At 42.9% G+C, this 25,268-nt stretch overlaps 1 protein-coding gene across 9 annotated transcripts in view; it reads left to right on the forward strand.

Annotated features, from left to right (window-relative positions):
• kcnt1b (potassium sodium-activated channel subfamily T member 1b) overlaps positions 1-25,268 on the forward strand; it is a 412,195-nt gene that overhangs the window by 290,202 nt on the left and 96,725 nt on the right. For all 9 annotated transcript variants that reach the window (XM_072565807.1, XM_072565812.1, XM_072565806.1 and 6 more), the window contains 7 exons: positions 618-798; positions 6,669-6,833; positions 12,188-12,324; positions 16,861-16,924; positions 20,053-20,161; positions 21,252-21,360; positions 24,429-24,578. In XM_072565807.1, coding sequence (XP_072421908.1) covers positions 618-798; positions 6,669-6,833; positions 12,188-12,324; positions 16,861-16,924; positions 20,053-20,161; positions 21,252-21,360; positions 24,429-24,578 — 915 coding nt within the window. The remainder of the gene's footprint in view (positions 1-617; positions 799-6,668; positions 6,834-12,187; positions 12,325-16,860; positions 16,925-20,052; positions 20,162-21,251; positions 21,361-24,428; positions 24,579-25,268) is intronic.

Here is a 25,268-nt window from a genome sequence, read left to right on the forward strand (position 1 = left end):
TTCGTCATATTGAAGCTAAAATGTTAATGTATTTCTCTCTGCAGATGCTGCCAAACCTGCTGAGTATTTCCAACACTGTGTTTTTACTGAAGCATCTCATGCAGTTTTCTCAAGCGCAGTTAAGGACGGGCAATAAATACCGGCTTTATTAGAGATGCCCCCAACCCATTAATAAATACCAAACAAAAGGCTAGCTCATGATTTTATTGGGATAATGTGGGACTTGTACAAAATAAAGCCCTGGCTTGAATCCTAGCCAGCTGTAAGCCAATTCATCTTACGTAGAGTGATGTCTTGTGGTTAACAGGCTCCTGTGCTAACACAATCATAATCAGGTCAGTGACTGTAGCTGGTATCTGTATTTTGGGTGTGGACAGGAATGGGGTTTTTTGTGTGTGATGAAGCAATGTTTCCTGAATCCTCCTCCTGCCTAATTCTGTACACACACAATAGTCACGTGGAGGATGTAGGACAGCATTTCAGGTTTTTGTGCAATTGTTTACAGGAAAGCTGAAGTGAAAAAGGCAGAAAATGTTAAGATCAACTCCGAAGTTTAGCAGTTAACTCTAGTGCCTTGTTGAAATGCTAACCTTTAATTGCTCCATTTAACCTTACAGGACATGTGGAATCCAACACTTGGAGAGAGCAGGAGGCAACCTCAGCCTTTTCAAATCCCTCTACTTTTGCATCGTCACCTTCTCTACTGTTGGATATGGTGACGTGACTCCTAGGATCTGGCTTTCACAACTCCTCGTTGTCATAATGATTTGCGTTGCTTTAGTTGTATTGCCTCTCCAGGTAGGTGACAAGCCAGGCTGATGGGACATTCTTGCAAGTTTGCTGTTTATCTATTTGCTGACTTTATCAGTGCAAATGTTTCCTGAAGGACAATAAATTGCTCGGTGTTATGAAGCATTCCTTAACTGAGAGGACGGAGTCTTCCTTCTGCCTGCACTCCATCAATGCTGTTAGAAGTACAGTCACCATACCCCTGCTCTCTCATTGGAGAGAGATGACTGGTGATGGCTTAGGCTGAGGGTCACTGTGCCTCAGGGGATGGGAAAGGTTCAGAAGGACAGTCTTTCATGGTAGCCACAGCCAGTGTGGGAATTGAACCCACGTTGTTGGTATCATTCTGCATTACCAGCCCGTAGTCCAGCCAATGGATATGCACCATGCATTTGGGGTGAAATTCCAACCTTGGCTGGGCAGGCCTTGAACTGGTTTTCTACCGCATTACCCTTCTATCCCCACTTTCTACTGAACTGAATCTAATGGGGTACATAATGTGAGACCAATCCCCTACCACTGCTTTGGGTCCCCTGCTACAGTGTAGTTTATCTCTTTTGAGGTTTCCAAGGCTTTTTCTTTCTACTCCTCTTCCCTTCATTTGAAGGGTGCATCTGACAGGAATTAAATGGGGGTGTTCTTTCAGATGACAAGCTGTTCCTGAGGCATGTTGTTGACCTGTATAATCAATGTAACATGCGCGTCTCATTCACACGCCCCATCTTAACTGACAATGTGGGCCGACACATCTGGAAATTCATTGTCTTGAAAAGTTGGAAAGGCTGCTGGTGAGGCAACACCTGGAGTACTGTGCGCAGTTTTGGTCTCCTTACTTGAGAAAGGATGCACTGGCACTGGAGGGGGTGCAGAGGAGGTTCACCAGGTTGATTCCAGAGTTGAGGGGGTTGGCTTATGAGGAGAGACTGAGTAGACTGGGCATTTATTCATTGGAGACCTGGTGTAGGGAAGAGGTAGGATCGAAGCAGGGAGGTTGTTTCCACTAGCAGGCGAAACTAGAACTAGGGGACATTGCCTCAAAATAAGGGGGAGCAGATTTAGGACTGAGTTGAGGAGAACGTTTTCACCCAAAGCGTTGTGGATCTGAGGGATGCCCTGCCCAGTGAAGCAGTTGAGTCTACCTCGTTGAATGTTTTTAAGGCAAAGCTAGATAGATTTTTGAACAGTAAAGGGATTAAGGGTTATGGTGAGAGGGCAGGTAAGTTGAGCTGAGTCCATGAAAAGATCAGCCATGATTTTATTGAAGGCGGAGCAAGCTCAAGGGTAGGTACAGGTGGCCTACTCCTGCACCTCGTTCTTATGTTCTTAAGCTGATAGTATGGCAGCTGTTTTTCAGATACAAAGTGAAGAGTGCCTGAGCATTGGGTGTGGCGAGGAACCTGATCCCATTGTCATTGTGTATTGGAGGTATTGTATCCAAGGGTTAATAAAGGCAGAATGATTCCACACAGAGTCTTTGCCTGAAGCAGACCCTTTGCTTAAGCAGTAAGGGAGTGAGGATATGTAGCAGAGCTCATCCTGGCTCAACTCCAATGCTGAAAGCTCCACCACCCTACACCCCCCCAACTTCCTTCTGCTGCCCCCTCTCTGAAGCCCATCTCCTGATCACTTCTGCCCTCTCTGGAGAGTCATAGCAGCAGGACCGTCACCCAATATTGTAACCTTCCTCCTTGGCCAACTACCTGGGCTTTTGGGGGAGCGAATTCCACAGATTCACAATCCTTTAAGAGAAATAATTTCTCCTCAACTCTGTTTTAAACCTGCTGCCCTTTATCCTAAAACTATGGCCTCTTGTTCTAAATTGCTCCACATGAGGAAACATCCTTCCTACGTCATTTTATCAGCCGCTTGGTGCCAGTGAAATCTCCATTTATACACAGCCCTGGCTGCAGCTTGTCAGTAACCAGGTGTGGGTGGAACGGTGGCTCAGTGGTTAGTACTGCTGTCTCACAGTGTCAGGAACCAGGGTTCGATTCCAGCCTAGTTTGTACATTCTCCCTATGTCTGTGTGTGGTTTTCTCTGGTTTCTTCCCACACAAGAGGTTAGTGAGTAAAATTAGGGCGCACGGGATTGGGGGCAAAGTACTAGATTGGATAGAGAATTGGTTGGCTAATAGGAAACAAAGGGTAGTGATTAACGGCTCCATTTCGAAATGGCAGGCAGTGACCAGTGGGGTACCGCAGGGATCCGTGCTGGGACCGCAGCTTTTTACAATATATGTAAATGATATAGAAGATGGTATCAGCAATAACATTAGCAAATTTGCTGATGACACAAAGCTAGGTGGTAGGGTGAAATGTGATGAGGATGTTAGGGGATTACAGGGTGACCTGGACAAGTTAGGTGAGTGGGCAGATGCATGGCAGATGCAGTTTAATGTGGATAAATGTCTGGTTATCCACTTTGGTGGCAAGAACAGGAAGGCAGATTACTACCTCAATGGTATCAAATTAGGTAAAGGGGCTGTTCAGAGAGATCTGGGTGTTCTTGTACACCAGTCAATGAAGGCAAGCATGCAGGTACAGCAGGTCGTGAAGAAGGCTAATAGCATGCTGGCCTTCGTAACAAGAGGGATTGAGTATAGAAGCAAAGAGGTGCTTCTGCAGCTGTACAGGGCCCTGGTGAGACCACACCTGGAGTACTGTGTACAGTTCTGGTCTCCAAATTTGAGGAAAGACATTCTGGCTATTGAGGGAGTGCAGCGTAGGTTCACGAGGTCAATTCCTGGAATGGCAGGATTGCCTTACACGGAAAGACTGAAGCGACTGGGCTTGTATACCCTTGAGTTTAGAAGACTGAGAGGGGATCTGATTGAAACGTATAGGCTTATGAAAGGATTGGACACTCTGGCAGGAGGGAACATATTTCCGTTGATGGGGGAGTGCCGAACCAGAGGACACAACTTAAAAATACGGGGTAGACCATTTAGGACAGAGATGAGGAGAAACTACTTCACACAGAGAGTGGTGGCTGTGTGGAATGCTCTGCCCCAGAGGGCAGTGGAGGCCCAGTCTCTGGATTCTTTTAAGAAAGAATTGGATAGAGCTCTTAAAGATAGTGGAGTCAAGGGGTATGGAGATAAGGCTGGAACAGGATACTAATTAGGAATGATCAGCCATGATCATATTGAATGGCGGTGCAGGCTCGAAGGGCAGAATGGCCTACTCCTGCATCTATTGTCTATTGTCTATTGTCTAATACAAAGATGTGCAGGTGAGGTGAATTGGCCACGCTAAATTGCCTGTAGTGTTCAGGGATGTTCGGTTAGTGCATTAGTCAGGGAAAATATAAAGTGATAGGGTAAGGGGATGGGTCTGGTGGGATATTCTTTGGGGGGGTCAGTATGGACTTGTTGGGTCGAATGGCCTGTTTCCACACTGTAAGGATTTTATGATTCTTTCCCTATTGCCTGAACCAACAGCTGTCCAAACAACATTTACAATGAATATCAGATTGCTTACTTTTAAAAAGTGCAAGATCCTCCAATGAACCTTGGTTAATGTAACCCTAATCCAATGGTCCTTGGCTTTCAAAAGAGTTGTTTTTCTATTTCAGTCCACAAATAAATATTTTGTTTTAAAGATGTGGCAGACTGTGTGAATCAAGCATTCGTCTGTTTCACTACTTGAGTCACAACCACTCTGGAGTGGAAGAACATCATCTGTCCCTCAGAAACAGGAACAGGCATATTTAGAATTAACTTAACGTGCCATTAAAATAAAACATGTATTGGTACTGTAGAATGAACCAACAGAAAATCACATGTGCAAGCCTAAGAACACTGGAATCCAGCTGGGTTATTTTTATTTATCACCTGTCTCAAGTCTCAAAATGTATATAAAGGAAATTCCTGACTGTTTCATTGAAGATACCTTTCAGTCTTTAACTTACAAGATCATAAAATCATCAAGGCACAAGTTATCATTTTTTTTTATTATTCTCAGCCATTAATTCTATCTAACTGTATTAATTAGATTAGTCTCAATCAAACAAATCCTAATTCTGAAAACGCTTCACTCCTATGCTCTGATAACAAATATGGAAAACTTCAAACCTCAGCTGAGACAATGAAAAGACTGATCTGAAATCATGAGTGAGGGATTAGTGAACAAATGATAAGCTGGCAAAACACAGAAATTGTAGCTCATCACTACCGACATGTTTTTCTCAGACGGACTCTCCATGTTTTGAAAAATAAGTAAATTAGACATTTGAGCATCTGGCAAGTAATGATGCAAGAAGAAATATCATTTTTTATCTCCCCTGGGTTCGACTGGAGCTCACTTTTGCATAATTATTTTGCTGCTTGAGCTAATTCTTTTCTCACAGTTCAATACCTGTGAGTGACTTGCCCAACTATTTCAGAGGACATCGCTGTGGGTCTGGACTCACACATGGGCCAGACCAGGGAAGGACAGTTGTATTGAACCACATCCCCTCAAAATATTAGCAAGATGGCCTAGACCGTGACGATTCCTTATTTTAAAGGCAAATGTCAGGTGTTGCATTCCGGATGGAATTCGATTGGTCAATTTTTCCGTCTTGAAGCAACATACACTATTCATACACATAGTTAAAATGCAGCAAAAGAAAGAACAAATTGGAATAACTTAAGTTTATTGGAAAACTTAACAGAATAATAGATTATTTGACTACTAAACCATAACTGGTCCACTATAGTAACATCCCATAAACACACCCTTGGCAAAGGCAAATTCCGTAAAATAGATTGTCTCACTGCCAAATTGCAAGTCCAGAAAAAACTCAGAGGGAGTAATAAGGAGAGATGTATTGCACTTTCCAAACCCAGCTTCAAGAGTCCAGCAATTGCGATTGAACAACCAAAACTAAACATCCTGGCTTTGTTGGAGCTTGACCTCACCCGTTCAGGCAGCTACTATTGTTTTTAAGAAAAGCAAGGCCTCATAAGCTGTTTACTTTATGGATTAAAATAGACAGCTGATCACCCCTCTCATAAAACCTCTCTTCAAAACAAAAGGACAAAATACACCTCTTAAAGCCATAGTACCAGCAGTGGATTTCCTCCCAATAGTGAACCAAATCGGTCTTTGCAATTGTGACATTTTCCTCACCAAAATTACTGATTCAAGTTGTTTTTGGTTTCACATTCCAGTCAATTTTTAATTCATTCATTTTGAATTCCCCAGAGGCCAGAGTAGGGTATGAACACAATTTTCTGGATCATTAGTCTAGGTCTCAAGGTTGTCAGTCCTGTGACATCATCAGTATGTTCCTATGTCCAGTACCACACCTTCTCAATGCCAATTAATTATTAACACTGTACGTATTCACTGAATGAATTAAGAAAACAACTGCATCAACTTCCATTGTAAAATATAAAACTTCCTGTTGTGGAACATTGCAGTCATTATTGATTTCAATGATTTGTAACAATCCTCCTCATCCCTCACATTTTATCTTCACAGTAATGCCCTTTAAAATTCTAATTCAAACCAATGCAAAGGTAATATTACTCAAAGAAACATAGAAATTAGGACAGGAATCGGCCATTCAGCCCTTCAAACCTGCTCCACCATTCAATATGATCGTAACTGATCATCCAATGTTCTCTTTTTCTTCCCATACCCTTTTAACCCCTTTAGCCCTAAGAACTATACCTAACTTCTTCTTGAAAATATTCAATGCTTTGACCTCAACCACTCTTTATGGTAGAGAATTCCACAGGCTCACCAAGATTTCTCCTCCTCTCAATCCTAAATGGCTCTGTGTCCTTAGACTATGACTCTTAGACTGAACGCTAGAGCAGTCGACTTGGAACTTTGCCAATTTCCTTTCTGGTTGGTGTTGATGAAATATAACCTGATCTTTTCCCCCTCAGTTTGAAGAACTCGTTTACCTGTGGATGGAGAGACAGAAATCTGGTGGTAATTACAGCCGACACCGAGCACAAACTGAGAAACACGTTGTACTATGTGTCAGCTCCTTGAAGATCGACTTGTTGATGGATTTCCTCAACGAATTCTACGCTCACCCCAGGCTTCAGGTAAAAATTGACCAACGACTGTTTTCACATCTTGCATCACCTTTAGTTTTGCCTGGGGCCAAGGATTCTGCACTTATATTGAGCTGGTATACAATTTGAGCTTTCACTCTTCCCTAATTAGATCCATCAACAGTTAAGGAACAGGACATAATCACACAAATGTCTGATGTGTCAGAATTTAAATTCTATTCCTGTTATTTAACAGGAAAATTATTCTGTACAAGCTCAAACGGTGTAATATGATCATTAAAGCAACATAGTATGTAGGTGTAAAGACTTTAAACATTTGAATGATAATATCAAGACATTTTAGCATTTTATTCAAAAGAATTTGTTTAAATGCCTTTACATTGCATAACAAAATAACACAATTTAGTTAATTTGGGATGTTATTTATGGGGCTGTTTTCATTGAAGAAAAGGAGGTCTGGGGTGACTTGATCGAGGTGTACAAGATGATTAGGGGTTTAGATAGGGTTGACCATGAGAACCTTTTTCCACATATGGAGTCAGCTATTATGAGGGGGCATAGCTTTAAATTAAGGAGTGGTAGGTATAGGACAGATGTTAGGGGTAGATTCTTTACTCAGCGAGTCGTGAGTTCATGGAATGCCCTGCCAGTAGCAGTGGTGGACTCTCCCTCTTTATGGACATTTAAACGGGCATTGGATAGGCATATGGAGGATAGTGGGCAAGTGTAGGTTAGGTGGGCTTGGATCGGCGCAACATCGAGGGCCAAAGGGCCTGTACTGCGCTGTATTTTTCTATGTTCTATGTTCTATGTTCTGGTCGGAGGTGACTTGTTTTTGATAAAGGATTAAATTAAGATCCCATCTCTCCTGAAGCTGGGTGGAAGGGATCACATGGCACTTTTTCAAAGAAAAGCAGGCGAAGGTTTTCTCAAAACGTCTCATCTTATGCTCATCAGGACGTTACACAAGAATACCAGTGAAAAGGAAGCAACATTTTATGCTATATGAGAAGGGAATACTGATTAGTTGGCAAGTGGATTTTGATTGTTAGATTGTTGTGATGGAGAATGCACCAGATAACAATGATTGACAGTTGACTGCTAAACTTTGTTCAAATTTTAAGCCAGGCAGGTCACAGTATTACGCTGAGAAATGAACTAGGCAATAGCTGTGACCTCTTTTATTGAATTAAATCAGGCACAATGTGTGCATAAAGCATGACTTCATTTTCCATCATGACTCTACTTTCCATGACAATACCTCTACCAGTCCTCTTTCCAACAATCAGCGCTGTCTTCTCCTAAAGCATGTATGTTGTTGTCTCCTTACATGGGTGTTCTCGTGAATTGCCATGCAATACCAAAAGCTTTGTCAAAATTCGTCTTTTTTCCATCAGTACTCAGGTCCTCTTCTCCCAAATAACAAAGACCAGGAGAGTTACCCTCACTGTTCTGGCCAAAGGTATTCCTCAATCAATTTTACAACAGCAGATTTTGTGGTCACTATTACATATCTGTTTCTGGGAGCATGCTGTGCACCAATTATTTACCACATTTTGTTTATTGTAACAGCAGATTTTGAAGTATATTCAAGATTAGTATTATATCATTTGGAGTCAACCTACACTAATACAAATCTCTTTTTTTTATTGTTCCTAAATGATATGGAGGAGATCCATCAATAGAAAATAAATGCTTACCCTAGGTTGGTTTTATAGAGCTGGGGATTGTGCCAACTCTGTGCTCTCTACCTGGGAGAATAGATTCTGCCTGTGAGTCAAGGATCACATCTTCAAAAGTTATTAAACTGTATATGACCAAGTTTATATCCATTAATGTTTGGAAACTGGCTCTACAGATGGTGTTTTGACAAGCCAACTGGAAGGAGATTGTAATGCTTTAATCCCTTTTTTTAAATGAATGTCATTGGTCACAGAATTACAGAAGTGTTAAGACAAGGAAGGAGGCCATTTGGTCTATTGTGCCTGCACTGCCTCTTCAACTGAATGTCGTTACCTTATGCCAATCTCCTGCTTTTTCATTTTTATCCAAATAATCATCCAATGCCCCCTTCAATACCTCAAGTATTGAACCTACCTGCTCAATAGTTAGAGGCAGTGCATTCCAGACCTTAAGTACTCGCTGAGTGTGAAAGTTTTTTTTCTTAAATGAACCTTGCTACTTTTGTTATATCACTTTAAAAGTCACCTCAGATGCTTGTTTGGACTACATGGAAAAAGAAAGAGGAATCTGCACTCATGGAATTAATGCAATATAATGATAACCTCCCCTGTGGGGCCTTAGTATAAAACCCTCGTGCACACCTGCAGCCAGACAAACAATGCTGTACATTCCCAAGGATTGTTCCCTCTACAGGCTACATGGAGGATTAATCAGTAAACAAAGAGGATATTGCTCAGCTCCAAGATTTTGCTAATTATGCAATAAATACATAATTACTATAATAACTGTTATTACATTACTGTCAGCGTGGCTCCATAAATATGGTACACATGTTTATACTCATCCCCACCTTACCTTGCCACTTTATCCACTCAGTAATCTGCATGTTATTTCCTTTCTGTGTTAAGTTCTTCACTAAGTAATTAAAAGGATGAAAACCTGTTGCAGCTCTTGTGCACTTTTGAAGAGCCCGATAAAGGGATGATTAACTTGTCCTGCGCTAACTGAAAGAAGAAAGCCCTGCAAGATTATCCGAAGCTGCGATTAAAACCCTGGCTGGTTATAAACTACTTAAATCAAACTGTAGCATCTCAGCGCACTGTCTGGCTCACAACTTGTAATCCCTCCTGGGTGTCCTCAGAGACACTGAGAATCCCCTTGGAATTTCACAGACCGGATATCACTGAAATCTATTCTGTTCCGAAACTAAATAGTCACCCCATCAGTGCTCTATTCAGTCACAGTGTGAAATAGACATTGACGACATTTCATGTTTTGTCTTTATGTAATTATAGAGCAGTCATTTGAAGGAAATATATTTGAGTACAGATTGATACAGTGTAGGCAGAAAGGGAGGGAAAAATTGCAGTTCCTGGAGAGAAACCAATCAACAGGATCAGTCCAGAAAACAAGTGATTGGCTGTTCAGATAATTGTAGTCATTGTAATTGTTTGAGAAGAACACATATAGGAAGTGTAGATTGGAATTTTGCTATTATGGAAAACAATCTCTGATTTCCATAAGAAGGTGCGAATAAGACAAAGCCCTTTTTTCATTCAATCCCAGGATGTGGTGTTGCTGACCAGGTAGCATTTATTGTCCATCCCTAATTGCCCAGAGGGCAGTTAAGAGTTGACCACATTGCTGTAGGTATGGAGTCACATGTGGACCAGACCAGGTAAGGATGGCAGTTTCCTTCCCTAAAGGACATTAGTGAACCAAGATCTTCACCTCTGTCAGGCCGGCTTAGGTTAAGGAATTGTACAGATTAGTTTCAGCTTCCTTGTGCCTTGTGTCAAGCCTGAGGTGACTCTCTTTCCCCACTCAGTTGGTTAACATCTAAGCTTGGCTCATAAGCAGTAATTCACACCACATAAGTGCCAGGCAATAGCCTTCAAGGAGAAAGTGTTGACTGCAGATGCTGGAGAGACACAGTCGAAGAATCGAGGTGCTGGAGAAAGCACAGCAGGCCGGGCAGCATCCAAGGAGCTAGAGGGTTGATGTTTTGGGCATAACCCTTCTTCAGGACTGGGGAGAGGGTATGGGGGCTGAGAGATAAATGCAGGGTGTGGGGAAAAGAGAAAGTAGGTAGGATGGCGATAGGTGGGCGAAGGTAAGATAAAGTCCAACTATTGCCCCTTGATATTCAGTGGTGTTACCATCACTGAGTCCCCCACTATTAACACACTGGGGGTTACCATGAACCAGAAACATGATTGGCCAGTCATATAAGCACAGTGGCTACAGGAGTAACCCACCTGACTCCCTAAAGCCTGTCCTCCATCAACAAGGCACAAGTCAGGAGTGTGATGGAATACTCCTCACTTGCCTAGATGGGGTCAGCTCCAACAACACTCAGGGCCACCATCCAGGACAACGCAGCTACCTGATTGGCATCACATCTAATATCCACAGCATTCAGTCCACTTTCTCCCCATGCCCTTTGAACCCATTAGTCCTACAAACTGATCTAACTCCTTCTCGAAAACATTCCATATTTTGACCTCAACTGCTTTCTGTGGCCAAGAATTCCACAGGCTCCCAACCTCTGGATGAAGACGTTTCTTCTCATCACTATTCTAAATGGCCTTCTCCCTGGTCATCGGGAACATCCTTCCTGTATCTAACTTGTCTCTTCCCGTTAGAGTTGGTGATTATGTTCAGCATGGACTGGTTGGATCAAAGGGTCTGTTTTCTGTGCCCCCTAGTTCTGGACTCCCTATTCATTGGGAATATCCTTCCTCCATTTACACCCTGTCTAGTCCTGTTAGTTATTCTTTCTGTCTTTCTGTGTGATTCATTATTCTCATTTTTGTTGTCACTGTTAACTTATTCACCCCTTAAATGGAGGAAGCTGCTAAAATATTTAATTCAATGCTTGACCAGATCATTGATCAGGAACTGGATTGTCTAGCCATCTGCAGTCATTGTTTTTACCTAGTTGATTTTAACCCTACTGCAAATCCTCTTGCAATGATGCCTGCCTTGAAGAAGTTTTCCTCCTCTCTCTACAAGAATCTCAGGGAGTCCCTCTCCCACTGCAACACCAGATCATTTCCTCTGCCCTGAAGCTCTTCAACCATGTCCTGAAACAGACTCCTACCGGCCTATCTTCTTTTCCACCTATCCACTCCACCCTCCTCTCTGACCTATCACCTTCATCCCACCCCCATCCACCCATTGTATTCTTTGCTACCTTCCCCCACCCTCCTCCCTGACCTATCACCATCATCCCCTCCCCTACTCACCTATTGTACTCTATGCTACTTTCTCCCCACCCCCACCGTTCTCTCATTTATCTCTCTTCAGGCACTCTGCGTGTATTCCTGATGAAGGGCTTTTGCCCGAAACATTGATTTTCCTGCTCCTCGGATGCTGCCTGAACTGCTGTGCTTTTCCAGCATCACTCTACTCCAGAATCTGGTTTCCAGCATCTGCAGTCATTGTTTTTACCTTGTCTAGCCTGAAGTTTGTTCAGAAAACTTCTAATACTCTTCTGAATTTGATTGTATCAATCACCCAGAGATTGTAGTGAATGTTTTATAAGACAAAGAGATGTTCATCTTTGTATTAATGAGGATAACAGCTATCACAACTAAAGATCATGTTGTCCCTGTGCCGAGTTGATTGTTAATTTATGTTTGTCCCTCTTTGACCTTATCATCTGAACAGCCTGCTGTTTTATCTCCTCCATGTTTCAGGATTACTATGTTGTCATCCTGTGCCCAACAGAGATGGATCTCCAGGTGCGCAGAGTGTTACAGATTCCCCTCTGGTCACAGCGAGTTATTTATCTCCAAGGGTCAGCTTTGAAAGACCAGGATCTCATGAGAGCTAAGTGAGTTTGCGTTTTCCATATTACAGTGCTTTTGTATTTGAAGCAGTGAATAGTGTGAGAGAAGAAAGACTGTGCAACTGTTAAGATTCAATAAACATAGAGAATAGGAGGCCATTCAGCCCTTCAAGCCATTCATGGCTGATTATCCAACTCAAGAGCCTGTTCCTGCTTTTCCTCCACATTCTTTGGTCCCTTTAGTTCCAAGTGCTGAATCCAACTCCAATGTTTTGGCCTCGACCACTTTGCGGTAGCAAATTCCACAGGCTCACCATTCTCTGGGTGAAGAAACGTGTCCCCATAGAATCACAGAATCCCTACGCTATAGAAGCAGGCACTCGGCTTGGTACTCAGTGCTAAATGGTTTATCCCATATCCTTAGACTGTGATTCCTGGTTTGGGATTCCCCAGTTATCAGGGACAACTTTCCTGTATCTAACTTCTCTGTTCCCGTTAGAGCTTGGTGATTATGTTCGGCATGGACTGGTTGGACGAAGGCTCTGTTTCTGTGCTGTATGACTCTATGACTATATTATACGTGGTGTTCAGTGCCCTGCACATTAACACATTGCTCAGTCATGCAAATCAGATGAGAAAAAGAAAATTCAATCAGGCTATTAACTCACCTCCTTGACACCCCGTTTAGATCACCTTGTCTGCTTGGATTTATGAAGTGACCTGGGCAGAAACCATCCATCCCAAAGTGCTCCACTGAAGGGTCAGCAAATGAAATTTGGCGCATGCAAACAGGGGTTCCTTGCTCTCTCCTGATGAAAGAGAACACATTCCAGATCTTGATTAGCCAGCCACGCGTTATATCGGACTTCCACTGCATAAGCGGGGTGACTGAAAGTTCAGTCAAAAAGACCAATTTGAAGGAATGGCTTCTTAGAATCCCTACAGTGTGGAATCAGGCCATTCATCCCATCGAGTCCACACCAATCCTCTGATGAGCATCCCACCCAGGCACACCCACTATCCCTGTGTTTTCCATGGCTACGCCACCTACCCTGAGCATCTTTGGGGTAGGGAACCAGAGCACTCGGAGGAAACCCACACAGTCACAGGGTGAACGGGCAAATTTCACACAGATAGTTGCCCGAGAGCAGTATCGAACCCGGGTCCCTGGTGCTGTGAGGCAGCAGTGCTAACCACTGAACCACCATGCCATTTTAAAGGAAGAGAATAAGGGAGTGAAGATTAGAGGGCGATCGCCAGTGTTTTGGATATAAAGAGCTAACAGCAGTGCTGCCAATATTCAGAATGATGAAAATCTGGTCAGAATTAGAGAAACTCGAAGGATTTATCAGGGAATGTAGGGTCTCTGACATTGCTGTGAGGTAATCTACCTCTCTGTAATAAAGTAACAGGAAGCTGTCATTGCTGCACATGAATAATGATGACTAAACAAAAGACGTTTGAGTGATGACCAATGCCCATGAACCATATCATAGAAAACCGTCAATCTCTTCAGAAAGAAGGGAGCTGGAAGCTGGTGGTGATGAGGAAAGAAATCAGCTCTCTTTTGGCCCCTGCTATTGAGAGATTAACTATCCTCTTGGTTGTGGTCACCATTAACTTGTTAACACCTTAAATGGAGGATGCCGCTGAATGTGAAATGATCGCGTAAGGAAGTTGAAATCAGAGCAGTTGTAGACCGCTCAGCCCCTCCCTCTGGTCTACGTTCAATAGGATGATGGCTGACCTTTTGCCTCAACTCCACATTACTGCCTGCTCACCAAATGCCCGAGGGGTCAAAACCATGTGGATCACTACCTTAAATTATTCAGTGATGGAGCACCCACCTGTCTCTGAAGTAGATAATTCCAAAATTTCAGAACCCAAAGACAGTTCTCCTCATCTCAGTCGTAAATGTTTGGACTTTTAACCTAAGGCAATGGCACCACTTCTAGCTTCCATGGTGAAGGGAAACGGTCTCTCAGAATCTCCTCATCAGAAATCCTGCATGTTTCTATCATGGTTTAGTGGCTCAGTCTACTCATAGGATAACACTCCCAAATTAAGGAGCAACCTAGGGACCCTTTGCTGTGCTCTCTTGATGACAAATAGATCTTTCCTTAGATATGGAGGACAAAACTGTGCCTCATGCTTCAGGCATATTTACATTGAAACCATATAGCAAGAAATCTTGATTTTTGTACTCCAATCCCCTTGCATCAAAGGTCAACATGCCATTGGCCTTCCTAATTGCTTGCTGCAGTTATATGCTTATTTTCTACGTTCCTTTCCAAGTATGTTCAAGTCCCTCTGAGCAGCAACATTGAAACGTTCTGCGTGAGTGTACAAATAAGAAGTAAGAGAAGGCCACTCAGCCCTTCGAGCCTGCTCTGTTCCACAATAGGATCATGGCTGATCTGGCTTCAACCTTAACCCTACATACCTACACACCCCTGATAATCTTTCATCCCCTTGGCCATTAAGAATTTATCTACCTCTGCCTTAAAAATATGTAAATATTTTGCTTCCGCTGCTTTCTCGTGGAAGTGAATTCCAAAGGAGAGAGTCCTGATTCCTGATGAAGGGCTTCTGCCCAAAACGTCGATTTTCCTGCTCCTCGGACGCTGCCTGACCTGCTGTGCATTTCCAGCACCACTCTAATCTTGACTCTCAATGGAGAAAGTGCACACCTTTCAAAAAAATAGTGAGCTTTCTTAGTCTCTCAACCAACATGTATAAGCTCACATTTTCCCACATCGTGCTCCCTCAGCCACCCTGTTATTCACTCAATCTGCGCCTTAGGTGGGATTTAGAAGGATAAAAGCAATCGATCCATGTATTATTCGATGTGGAACCCTCGTGCTTATTTGCTGCTCCAATCCTGAAATGAATTTGTGATCCTACGTGGAGTTACTGAGATTTCAGGCCCAGTGAAATCTTTAGTCTACTGAACAGGCATTTTTATCCCTGTGCAATCCTTTATGCCAAACCTAAATCTTCACTTGTAGTCATTGTTCAGTTCTCACCCTATCTGCGTGAGTTTCCTCCAAGTGCTCTGACTTCCATCCACAGTCCAAAGATACAGATCAGGTGGATTAGTTGTGCTAAATTGCCCCTAGTATCCAGGGATGTGCAGGCTAGGTAGGTAGCCTTGGGAAATGTTGTAGAAATTTTCCTATTCCTTACTAATTAATTCTGGTACACAGGCCTTGAGTAATTGACACATTTATTCATGATATCATGGGAAGACAGCAGTGACTACAGCACGAATGGACTATGACCTCTTCTCCAAGCTCCTGGGTTTCACAGCTTATATAGGATTACAAATGACTGACCGTTAATTACTGAACAATGCATGTCTAACGACATTAGGTGGTCGAACAACATTACGTGGCCACGTAGCACACTATTTGCCAAAGTTAGTAGCAGATAAACAGTGGCTCGGTTCTAACAGAGCTCCCGTTACAGAGAGGGAGAAACGTATCAGCAGGTGAGGAGAAACAGCAGCAAGGTCAGCAGAAGAATTCTCATAAACAACTTCAGTTAGAAAACAACTCAGCTAGAAAATTGTTTCCTCCAAGGACAGACTGGTCAGAGTCCTGAAATGGTTCCACAGCAGGGTTACAGGGATAGGGTGGGTGAGTGGGGGTGTTGGATCTGGTTGGGATGCTCTTTGGAGGGCTGGTGCAGCCTCAGTGGGCTGAATGGCCTGCTTCCAGACTGTTGGGATTCTATGATCTTGAAGACTTTGATCAGATCACCCTTTAACCTCTAATTTCTGGAGAAGACAGATCTAATTTGTATAATCTTTCTTCATAACTTAACCCCTGAATTCCAGGTATCATTCTTGTGAATCTACATTGTACACCCTCCAAAGGCCAACATATCTTCTGAAGATGGTGTCCAGATCTGCTCACACTACTCCAAGTGGGGTCTAACCAGGGTCTTGTAAACTGCAGCGTAGCCTCTCTGATGCAATCCATATACCTTCAGGGCGCATGCTATGATACAGTGATGATGACACATGCACAGCTCCTAATGTATTCTAACTGTGCGACGTAACACAATTACCTGTCTTGGCAGCTGAGGCCTGAGGCATTGTGCAACCTGAAGTCAGTATAATCGGTTCTGATGTAACACAATCATTCCGTTCACATGCAATCGTACCTTATAAGAAAATCGTGCAATAGCCTCACCATTTAAACTAGTGGGGCTGAAATCATATTATAGCCAATACAGGGAAGGAGAGTACCTGTTCTACAACTAACGATCTAAATTCTTCAATCATGTTAAAGCCAATTCGTGTTGAAGAATTATGAATTGTAGCACAACTGACTGTATAGAAGAGCCATTAATTCTTTATTGGTCTCATTAATTGTGCATACTAATCTTGATAGTAATGTGACTCTGACCTGGTGTTGGAAAGAGAATTGCGGATATTAATAGTTCACCAGATGTTAACACATCAACGTAAAATGAATACGGTCAAAGCGGGTAGACCTGGGGGGGGATTATTTTACAAATCTACTGCGGACTTTCCTAATAATTAGGAAGCTAATGTGTGCACTCCTCTGTCAACAGGATGGATGATGCAGAAGCCTGTTTCATTCTGAGCAGCCGTAACGAAGTGGACCGAACAGCCGCGGTACGATAAACACGAGGGCAGCGTGCAGTTTGACAACTCCAAAACGGGAGGGTACAGGGAGGGTTACAGCACAGATTCCTGTAGAAACGAGAAGCCGGTTAATGCCGAGAGGCCGTATTTTGATCATGCTGCCCATCTCGAACCAGACCTTCCTATTTTTATTCCTTCGTGTGATATGGGTGAAACTGGCAAGGGTGTGATTTACTGCCAGCCCCTGCTGCCCTTGTCTCGGTCAGTGACTCAACAATCTTAAACTGCTGAAGTCCAAGCAATGATGCAGCAGCTTCAACTACTGAAGTCCAAGCAGTGACTCAGCATCTTCAATTGCTGAAGTCCAAGTAGTGATTCAGCATCTTCAACTACCGAAATCCAAGTAGTGGAGGTACACCCATACTGCAGTTAGGGAGGAAGTCCCAGGAATCTGTCCCAACTAGGCTTTGGCCAGATGATCATAAACCTAGTATGATATCATATAGGCTCAAAAGTGATTGACTAGGTTTGTTGTGGATGAGATTGCATCATGGTAACATGAGTAGACTTTTAATCGAGAGCCCCAGGCTAATGCCCTAGACGTGAGTTCAAATCCTACCATTCTATTAGATGTGATGAGAATGAAAGTTAATCTCAGTGACGGTAATCATGACAACTATTATCAATCATTATAATGACCCAGCTAGTTCATCCATGTCCTATAGGAAAGGAAATCGGTCATCCTTACCAGGTCTGCCCTACATGAGACTCCTGTCCCACAACAATGTGATCTCCCTGCTACAGGAAGGATGTTGTAAAATTTGATAAGATTCAGAAAAGATTTACAAGTATGTTGCCAGGGTTGGGGGGTTTGCACTATGGGGAGTGGCAGAGTAGGTTGGAGCTATTTTCCCAGGAATATCAGAGGCTGAGGGGTGATTTTATAGAGGTTTATAAAATTATGAGGGGCATGGATAGGGTAATTGGCCAAGGTCTTTTTCGCAGGTTTATGGTGAGAGGGGAAAGATTGGAAAGGGATCTAAGGGGCAACTTTTTCACGCAAAGGGTGATGTGTGTATGGAATGAGCTGCCAGAGGAAGTGGTGGAGGCTGGTACAATTACAACATTTAAAAGGCATCTGAATGGGTATATGAATAGGATGGATTTAAAGGGATATGGGCCAAGTGCTGGCAAATGGGACTAGATTAGTTTAGGTTTTCTGATCAGCATCTCTATGACTCAATGATTTCTAAATGCCCTTTGAAATGACCCAGCAAGGCAGGTACAGTTCAGGGGCAACCAATACTGGCTTTGTCAGTAATACCCACATCCCATAAGGCACTAAAACCAAAATATGTTTGTATTTCTTTCTGGAGGCTTCATCATGGACTTCCCACCTCTAATGCCATGCTTGGTCAAATAGAGTTTTCTTGTCTTTTTGATACTTTATAATTGACGTGAGAATTTCAAAGAGCACAAAATTAAGCACGATTCTTTTGTCTCTATAAGTTTTCTGTTGGACTAAGAGTGACCAGATAATTAAAGTGGAATTCCCAAAGACTCCAGGTCAATGCTGAAGGGTCAGAAACTCAAGGCGAGTGCTTTATGTGGGGGCAACTGGGTACTGCAGATGCTGAAGATTAGAGTCAAGATTAGACTGGTGTTGGAAAAGCACAGCAGGTCAGGCAGCATCCAAGGAGCAGGAAAATCAACGTTTTGAGCCAGAGCTCTTTATCAGGAATGAGGGTGGATGCCACATGCACTGATCATGTGAAAGCTCATTATTGCTTTTATAAACTTAGATCTCATTGCTATTAATTTGTTTTCTAGCATGCAAATACCAAATTCAATTTTTTTTTGAAAGGCTAGGCAGTTTGTTTTCTTTTTTTTATTAGATTAGATTCCCTACAGTGTGGAAACAGGCCCTTCAGCCCAACAAGTCCACACCGACCCAGACCCATTCCCCTACATTTACCCCTGACTAATGCACCTAACACTATGGGCAACTTAGCATGGCCAATTCACCTGACCTGCACATCCTTGGACTGTCGGAGGAAACCGGAGCACCCGGAGGAAACCCACGCAGATACGGGGAGAACTTGCAAACTCCACATAGACAGTTGCCCGAGGCAGGAATTGAACCCGGTGCTGTGAGGCAATAGTGCTAACCACTGAGCCACCGTGCCATTTGAACTGGTGTGTCTCGTATCATGTTAATAATAATTGTCTAATGATCAATCACTCCTTGAGGATTGATGCAGTCCCTGGGTTAGTTTATTTAAAACAGTAAATCACAATATAAGTTATGCAGTAGACTTTGCAGCAATGAACTGAGTGTGCAGACTAACTGGCAGGCAGAATCACAACATTGTATGCGCACAGCATATGGAGTCTTTACAAGTGAACTCTCTAAAGGCAAGGTGGACGGAAAACATTATGGGCCACACTAATCTCCATTTATCACCAACGTGGAAAGAAACCACATCCATGGTAACTCTCTTACCCTTAGCAGAGCAGTAGATCTTCACAGCTGTCTCAGGAACTCTATCGAGGTGATCCTTAGAGTGCATAGTTAATTGGCCACATAAGTGTAAATTGAAGAAATTCAAGCCACAGACGTAATTTGATTCAGTAGAAGTCGTATTGCATGAAATGAGCTTGACAGTATTTTAATCAGACATTTGGAACTCCATTTACATTCTTGATTTATTTAGGACTTTTAAAGTGGGATTGGAACTGTCGCACGATTCAGTTGCATCTAAAAACTTTGGAAGAGTTGCATTCATAATAAAATTTGCGAACAGTGGGGTTTCAATTTCTTCACAAATAGTGTTATGCTATTAATGAGTTTTGAGAAGATTTGTAGCTCAGGTTGAGCTTCCGGGTGTAGGTTTGCTTGCTGAGCTGGAAGGTTCATTTTCAGACATTTCGTCACCACACTAGGTAACAGTGGGCCTCTGGGCGAAGCACTGCTGGTGTTTCCTGCTTTTTAAAAAATTTATATATTTGGGTTTCCTTGGGTTTCTGCATCCTTCAAAACATATGAATGTTCCTTCCAAACGTCCAGAAAACGGGATTCCAGACACCGACTTATCACTGGAGAGTTTATTTTCACTGTTCAGTGCCTGACTAACAATAAGTTATTTCACACATTGAAGGATCATCAGACAATCTTGAGAGCTTGGGCTGTGAAGGATTTTGCCCCGAACTGCCCCCTTTATGTTCAGATCCTGAAGCCTGAAAACAAGTTTCACGTCAAGTTTGCAGGTGAGATTTTGTATCCTTTTCCGTGCATCCCCATTCCTGAGTTTGTGATTGATTTCAAATTGACCCCAAAGTGCTCACAGCAAGCTGGTAGTCATCTGGCATGGCCTCTGCTACATTTGATTTTGTGTGTGTTTTTTAACTCAGTGGTTTCCTCTCAAAACTTAAGAAGAGAAGCAGACTATGGAAATCATTAACACATCAGACTGTATTTCAGGCATTTGATGCTGCAGTTTGTTGCTAATCTCATTCAACTGAAGGACATTATAGACTAGCAAGTGGAATGGCATGAGCCGCATCAGACCATGGCAAGTAAAAAATGATACAGGAGAAACTGTGCCCTCCTATTGCTTATACGCAGTGCGGGGGGGCTCATCTTGTATCCCTTAACTCGGAGCTCCAGTTTAGACATTTCCAAATTTTACTGTGTTTCGCTTCTTGCGCAATTTGTTACAGCAGCAGTTTTCACAGAACCCCCATAGTGTGGAAAGAGGCCATTCAGCCCATTGAGTCTGCACAGACCCTCCAAAGCCCCCACCCCTGGCCCTATGACCCCCGCATTTACCATGGCTCATCTGCCTAATTTGCACATCACGGGGAAATTTCGTGCGGCTGACTCCACCTAGACCGCACATCTCTGGATGGTGGGAGGAAATCGGAGCACCCAGCGGAAACCCATGTATACATGGGGAGAATGTGCTTTACTGGAATCGGTTAACTCAGTTGGCAATCTGGATGGTTGATTTACAATGCAAAGTGATGCTCACGATTTGGGTTCAATTTCTGGGTTTTGTGAAGCACCTGCCTTCTCAAACTCTCCCTTCAGCTGACCCTGAGGTTCAGCTCATCATTAGCCATCTCTCACTAATGAGAGAGCTGCCTTTGGTCTGTTTGGATTTATGGTGACTTTACTTTTGCAATAGCTTTTCAACATAAATTTTGACATGACAGCCTCTCAGCTCCTAATAGGAAGTTTGAATTCCTTTTTTAGAAACTATTTCAGAAGTTATTAAGCAAATCCAACTTCCCCAGTTGAACCTTGAAAGTTTCTTCCTGTCAGTTTGTAATTTTCAAAAGTGTTGTTTCCTTGTAGATCATGTGGTGTGTGAAGAGGAGTTCAAATACGCCATGTTAGCCTTGAACTGCATCTGTCCCTCCACCTCCACACTCATCACCCTATTGGTTCATACCTCCAGGGGACAGTAAGTCAATTTTTTTAAAGCTTCTATTCTCCTTCTCAAGGATTCGCTCGGTCTGGAGGATTGTGAAAAGTGCTTCAACCTTGTTTCCGCACTAATGTGCAATGTGGTTGACTCTTGACTACTCTCTGGGATGGGCAATAAATGCTGGCCTGGCCAGCAATGTCCTCACCCTGTGAATGAATAAAACAAAAATGTGGGCGGCACGGTAGCACAGTGGTTAGCACTGCTGCAGCACAGCGTCAGAGACCGGGGTTCAATTCCCGCCTCAGGCGACTGACTGTGTGGAGTTTGCATATTCTCCCCGTGTCTGCGTGGGTTTCCTCCGGGTGCTCCGGTTTCCTCCCACAGTCCAAAGATGTGCACGTCAGGTGAATTGGCCATGCTAAATTGCCCATAGTGTTAGGTAAAGGGGTAAATGTATGGGAATGGGTGGGTTACGCTTCGGCGGGTTGGTGTGGACTTGTTGGGCCAAAGGGCCTGTGTCCACACTGTAAGTAATCTAATCTAAAAATGACCTTGGGCACTACTTGAAGTACTTTAGAAGTGTCACCACTGTTACAATGTAGGGAGTGCCAATTCATCCCGAGCAAGCTTCCACAGACTGTACAGTGCTGATGTGATTCAGTCGATAGCCCTCTCAACTGTGAGCCTCACCGTTCTCCAGTGCAGTGCTGAGGGAGGTGTTGGCTTTCAGACCAAGTAGGAAATTAAGGTGCCATCCACCTATTCTCGTGGATGTAAAGAATTGAATGCATGGGACTGTTTGAGGATGGGTGGGAAGAGCTATCATGGCTAGTAACTGTTCCTCAATCAATATCAGAAAAGAAAGATTATCTGGTCATTATCGTGTTGTCAACCACATTCACGTTAAAAAACATGTTGATAGAATACAGACATTAATCTGCAATGTAATGGGGAAACTGTGATCCAGACATTCACGTTAATATGTGGGAACCTGGGTTCAGGTCCCACCATGGTAGTTGGTGAAATTTGTGTCCAACAAAATCTGGAATTAAAAGTTGGTCAAATGGCAACAATGTGTCCACTGTCAATTATTGTTTTAAAAACCTGTTTGATTCACGAAAACCATATTGTGTCAGTCATAGAGGCATATGAAACGAAATCAGACCCATTGGTCCAACTCTTCCATGCCGACCAAGTTTCCCAAGCTAAACTAGTCCCATTTGACCCATATCCCTTGATACCTCTCTTATCCATGTACCCGACCAAATGTCTTTTAAATGTTGCAATTATATTAGTCTCTACCACTTCCTCTGGCAGTTCATTCCACCAATGAACCACCCTGTGAAAAGGTTGCCCCTCAGGTCCCTTTGATCTTTCAATTTATCATTATGCCCTATAATCTTGAACTCCCCAATCCTAGAGAAAAGACCTTTGCTATTCACCTTATCTATGCCCTTCATAATTTTATGAACCTCTGTAAGGTCACCCCTCAACCTCTTATACTCCAGGGGAAAAAAGTCCTAGCCTATCTAGCCTCTCCTTATAATTCAAACCCTCCAGCCCCAGCAACGTCCTTGTTCCAATGCTCTACCTAGAAAAACATCTGCTATCTTTACCTGGATTGGCCTGCACATGGCTTCCAGACTCACAGCATTGTGGTTGACTCTGTAATGCCATCTGAAATAGCCTACCGGCTACCTGAGTAGGGACATGTAGAGATAGCTAACAAAACTGACCTTGCCACCTGCCCTCCTCAAATAAAACATGTTTTTAAGAAGAAAGATTAGATCACGTGCTGGGTGCTGTGCGGTAAGGGAGCCAATCCAACCACGGAGAAATCCCTTGTCTTTTTCTGAAGTGGTCCGAAAGAGTTACTCATATTCACCTGCGAGGGGAGATGGACATCTTAGCCAAACAATAAGCACCTCTGACAGTGTAGCACTTCCCCAGTATTGCACTGGAGTGAGTGGTGCTTGCCTTCATTTTTGAAGTCCTGGAGTAGGATTTGAACCTGGAGCTTTTGAGATGAGAATGTCAATCACTGAGCCACTCCTAACTGCTAGAAAGAGGTCTATGAGAGAAAATGGTACATTTTTATTTGAGGTGTGTCATGATATTGCTACCTTCCTTTTCGCAAGAAGGCATTTGGAGTTTTGTTTTTGAAAAGAGGTTAACTCATATAGTCTGGCTTGCAATGAAGCATTTGTTTAAACTTGCTACTTCAAAGCTTCTGCAAGAACCCAGCGGTTGTATTTTCCATTGGGAATGACAATCTTCTGTAATAACCAGCTCTACACAACTGCAGAAAGTGATTATTTTCCTATGAAAAGCCTGGTAGAGATCAGCTCGCACTAATGGAATAGCCCATAAAAGTTAACTGTATGAGCTTGCAGTTGTTGTGGTGGAGTTACGATGTAGTTTTGATCTCCCACCATTGTTTCCTGATGCTCTCTGCCAGGAGCACACATCTGTTACAAGGAAAAATGTCCCTTAAAATTCAATCAGTTGCATCCTGTGAAGGCAAGTCACAAACCAAGAGTTTGGCATATGGGGAAATCTGCGTGGTGTGACATTCACAACATAATAATCCTTGGGAGATTGCAGTTTTTTTTTACATCGCTGGCCAACTGGAATGTTCTTCGCTACTTTCGAGTTCATTTATTTAAAAAGACAGATGCAGCAGCATTTTTAAAAGAACTGCTCACAGTAGAGATTTTTGTTAGTTTGAAGTGCACAATGTATTTGTATTTGTAATTGATTCCTTAATACGTAGCCTCGAGATGAATTAGCTTTTCAAACTCGGTTCAGTTCGCATCTTTCAGTCCATGCGGCAATGAAGACAGAACACAAAAATCTGCTGAATACGGTTCAGCATCCCAAAATGTGATTTAACTTGTGCAGTGAAGCAGGATTATTGAGAGCTCCCTATAACTGGTCTTAAATATTTCTGCAACCAGAGAATGGAGGTTGCTGAACAGTTAATGCAACAGTCCTTGACTTTCACCTTGATCTGTTTGCTTAGACCTCACCAGCCCCCATGAGCTGTCCCCCTTGCCCTGTGAGGAATTTAAACTAATAGCAGGTTTGCATCACCATGGTTACAGGGAAGGACAACAATCCCCCGAACAATGGCAAAGGATGTATGGGCGATGCTCAGGGAATGAGGTTTATCACATCAAACTCGGTGACAGCAAGTTCTTCGGAGAATACGAAGGGAAAAGTTTCACCTATGCATCCTTCCATGCCCACAAGAAGTAAGTTATTTCAATTAACAATTCCTTATGAGGGACTGCGTGGGACTCTGTATTTTTGACATTAAACTTTCAGTGCCAGTGACCTTGAGTCCAGCTTCTCCCATGCAGTGATTGTGTAATGACTTTGTGGCTGGACTGGTAATCCACAAAACATGAGTTCAAATCCCACTGTGGCATTTTGAATTCAGTTTGTATTTACAAAAAAGTAAGCTGGTTTTTTTTTAAAGTTGCTATCTGTAAGATTGACATTGGAAGTGTTTCAATTTTAGATTTCTAGCTTCTGCAGTTCTTTGCCTTTGTTAACCATGAGCTCCTAGGATCATAAAAGTATTAATGGTGCTGAAGGAGGCCATTCTGCCCACTGTATCTGTAGTAGCTCTTCAAATGAGCCTTATTACCGATTGCCAATCTCCTGCTTTCTTCCTGTACCTTTACGCATTATTTCTGTCCAAAGAGTCAGCCAATGACATTCTTAATGTCTCAGTTGAACCTGCAATATATTCCAGACCCAAATGTTCAACTTATCATATTTACATCCCTTTAGGGAGGGCAATCTGCCATCTTTACCTGGTCTGGCCTACATGTGACCCCAGTCCCAAGCCAATGGTGTTGACTCTTAGTGACCTTTCTGAAATGATTCCAGGAGTCACTAAGTTGTACCAGACGCCTACAGTGATTCAACAAGAAAGA

Source organism: Chiloscyllium punctatum, chromosome 49 (assembly GCF_047496795.1).
Source record: "Chiloscyllium punctatum isolate Juve2018m chromosome 49, sChiPun1.3, whole genome shotgun sequence".
In the NCBI taxonomy this organism is placed as follows: domain Eukaryota; kingdom Metazoa; phylum Chordata; class Chondrichthyes; order Orectolobiformes; family Hemiscylliidae; genus Chiloscyllium; species Chiloscyllium punctatum.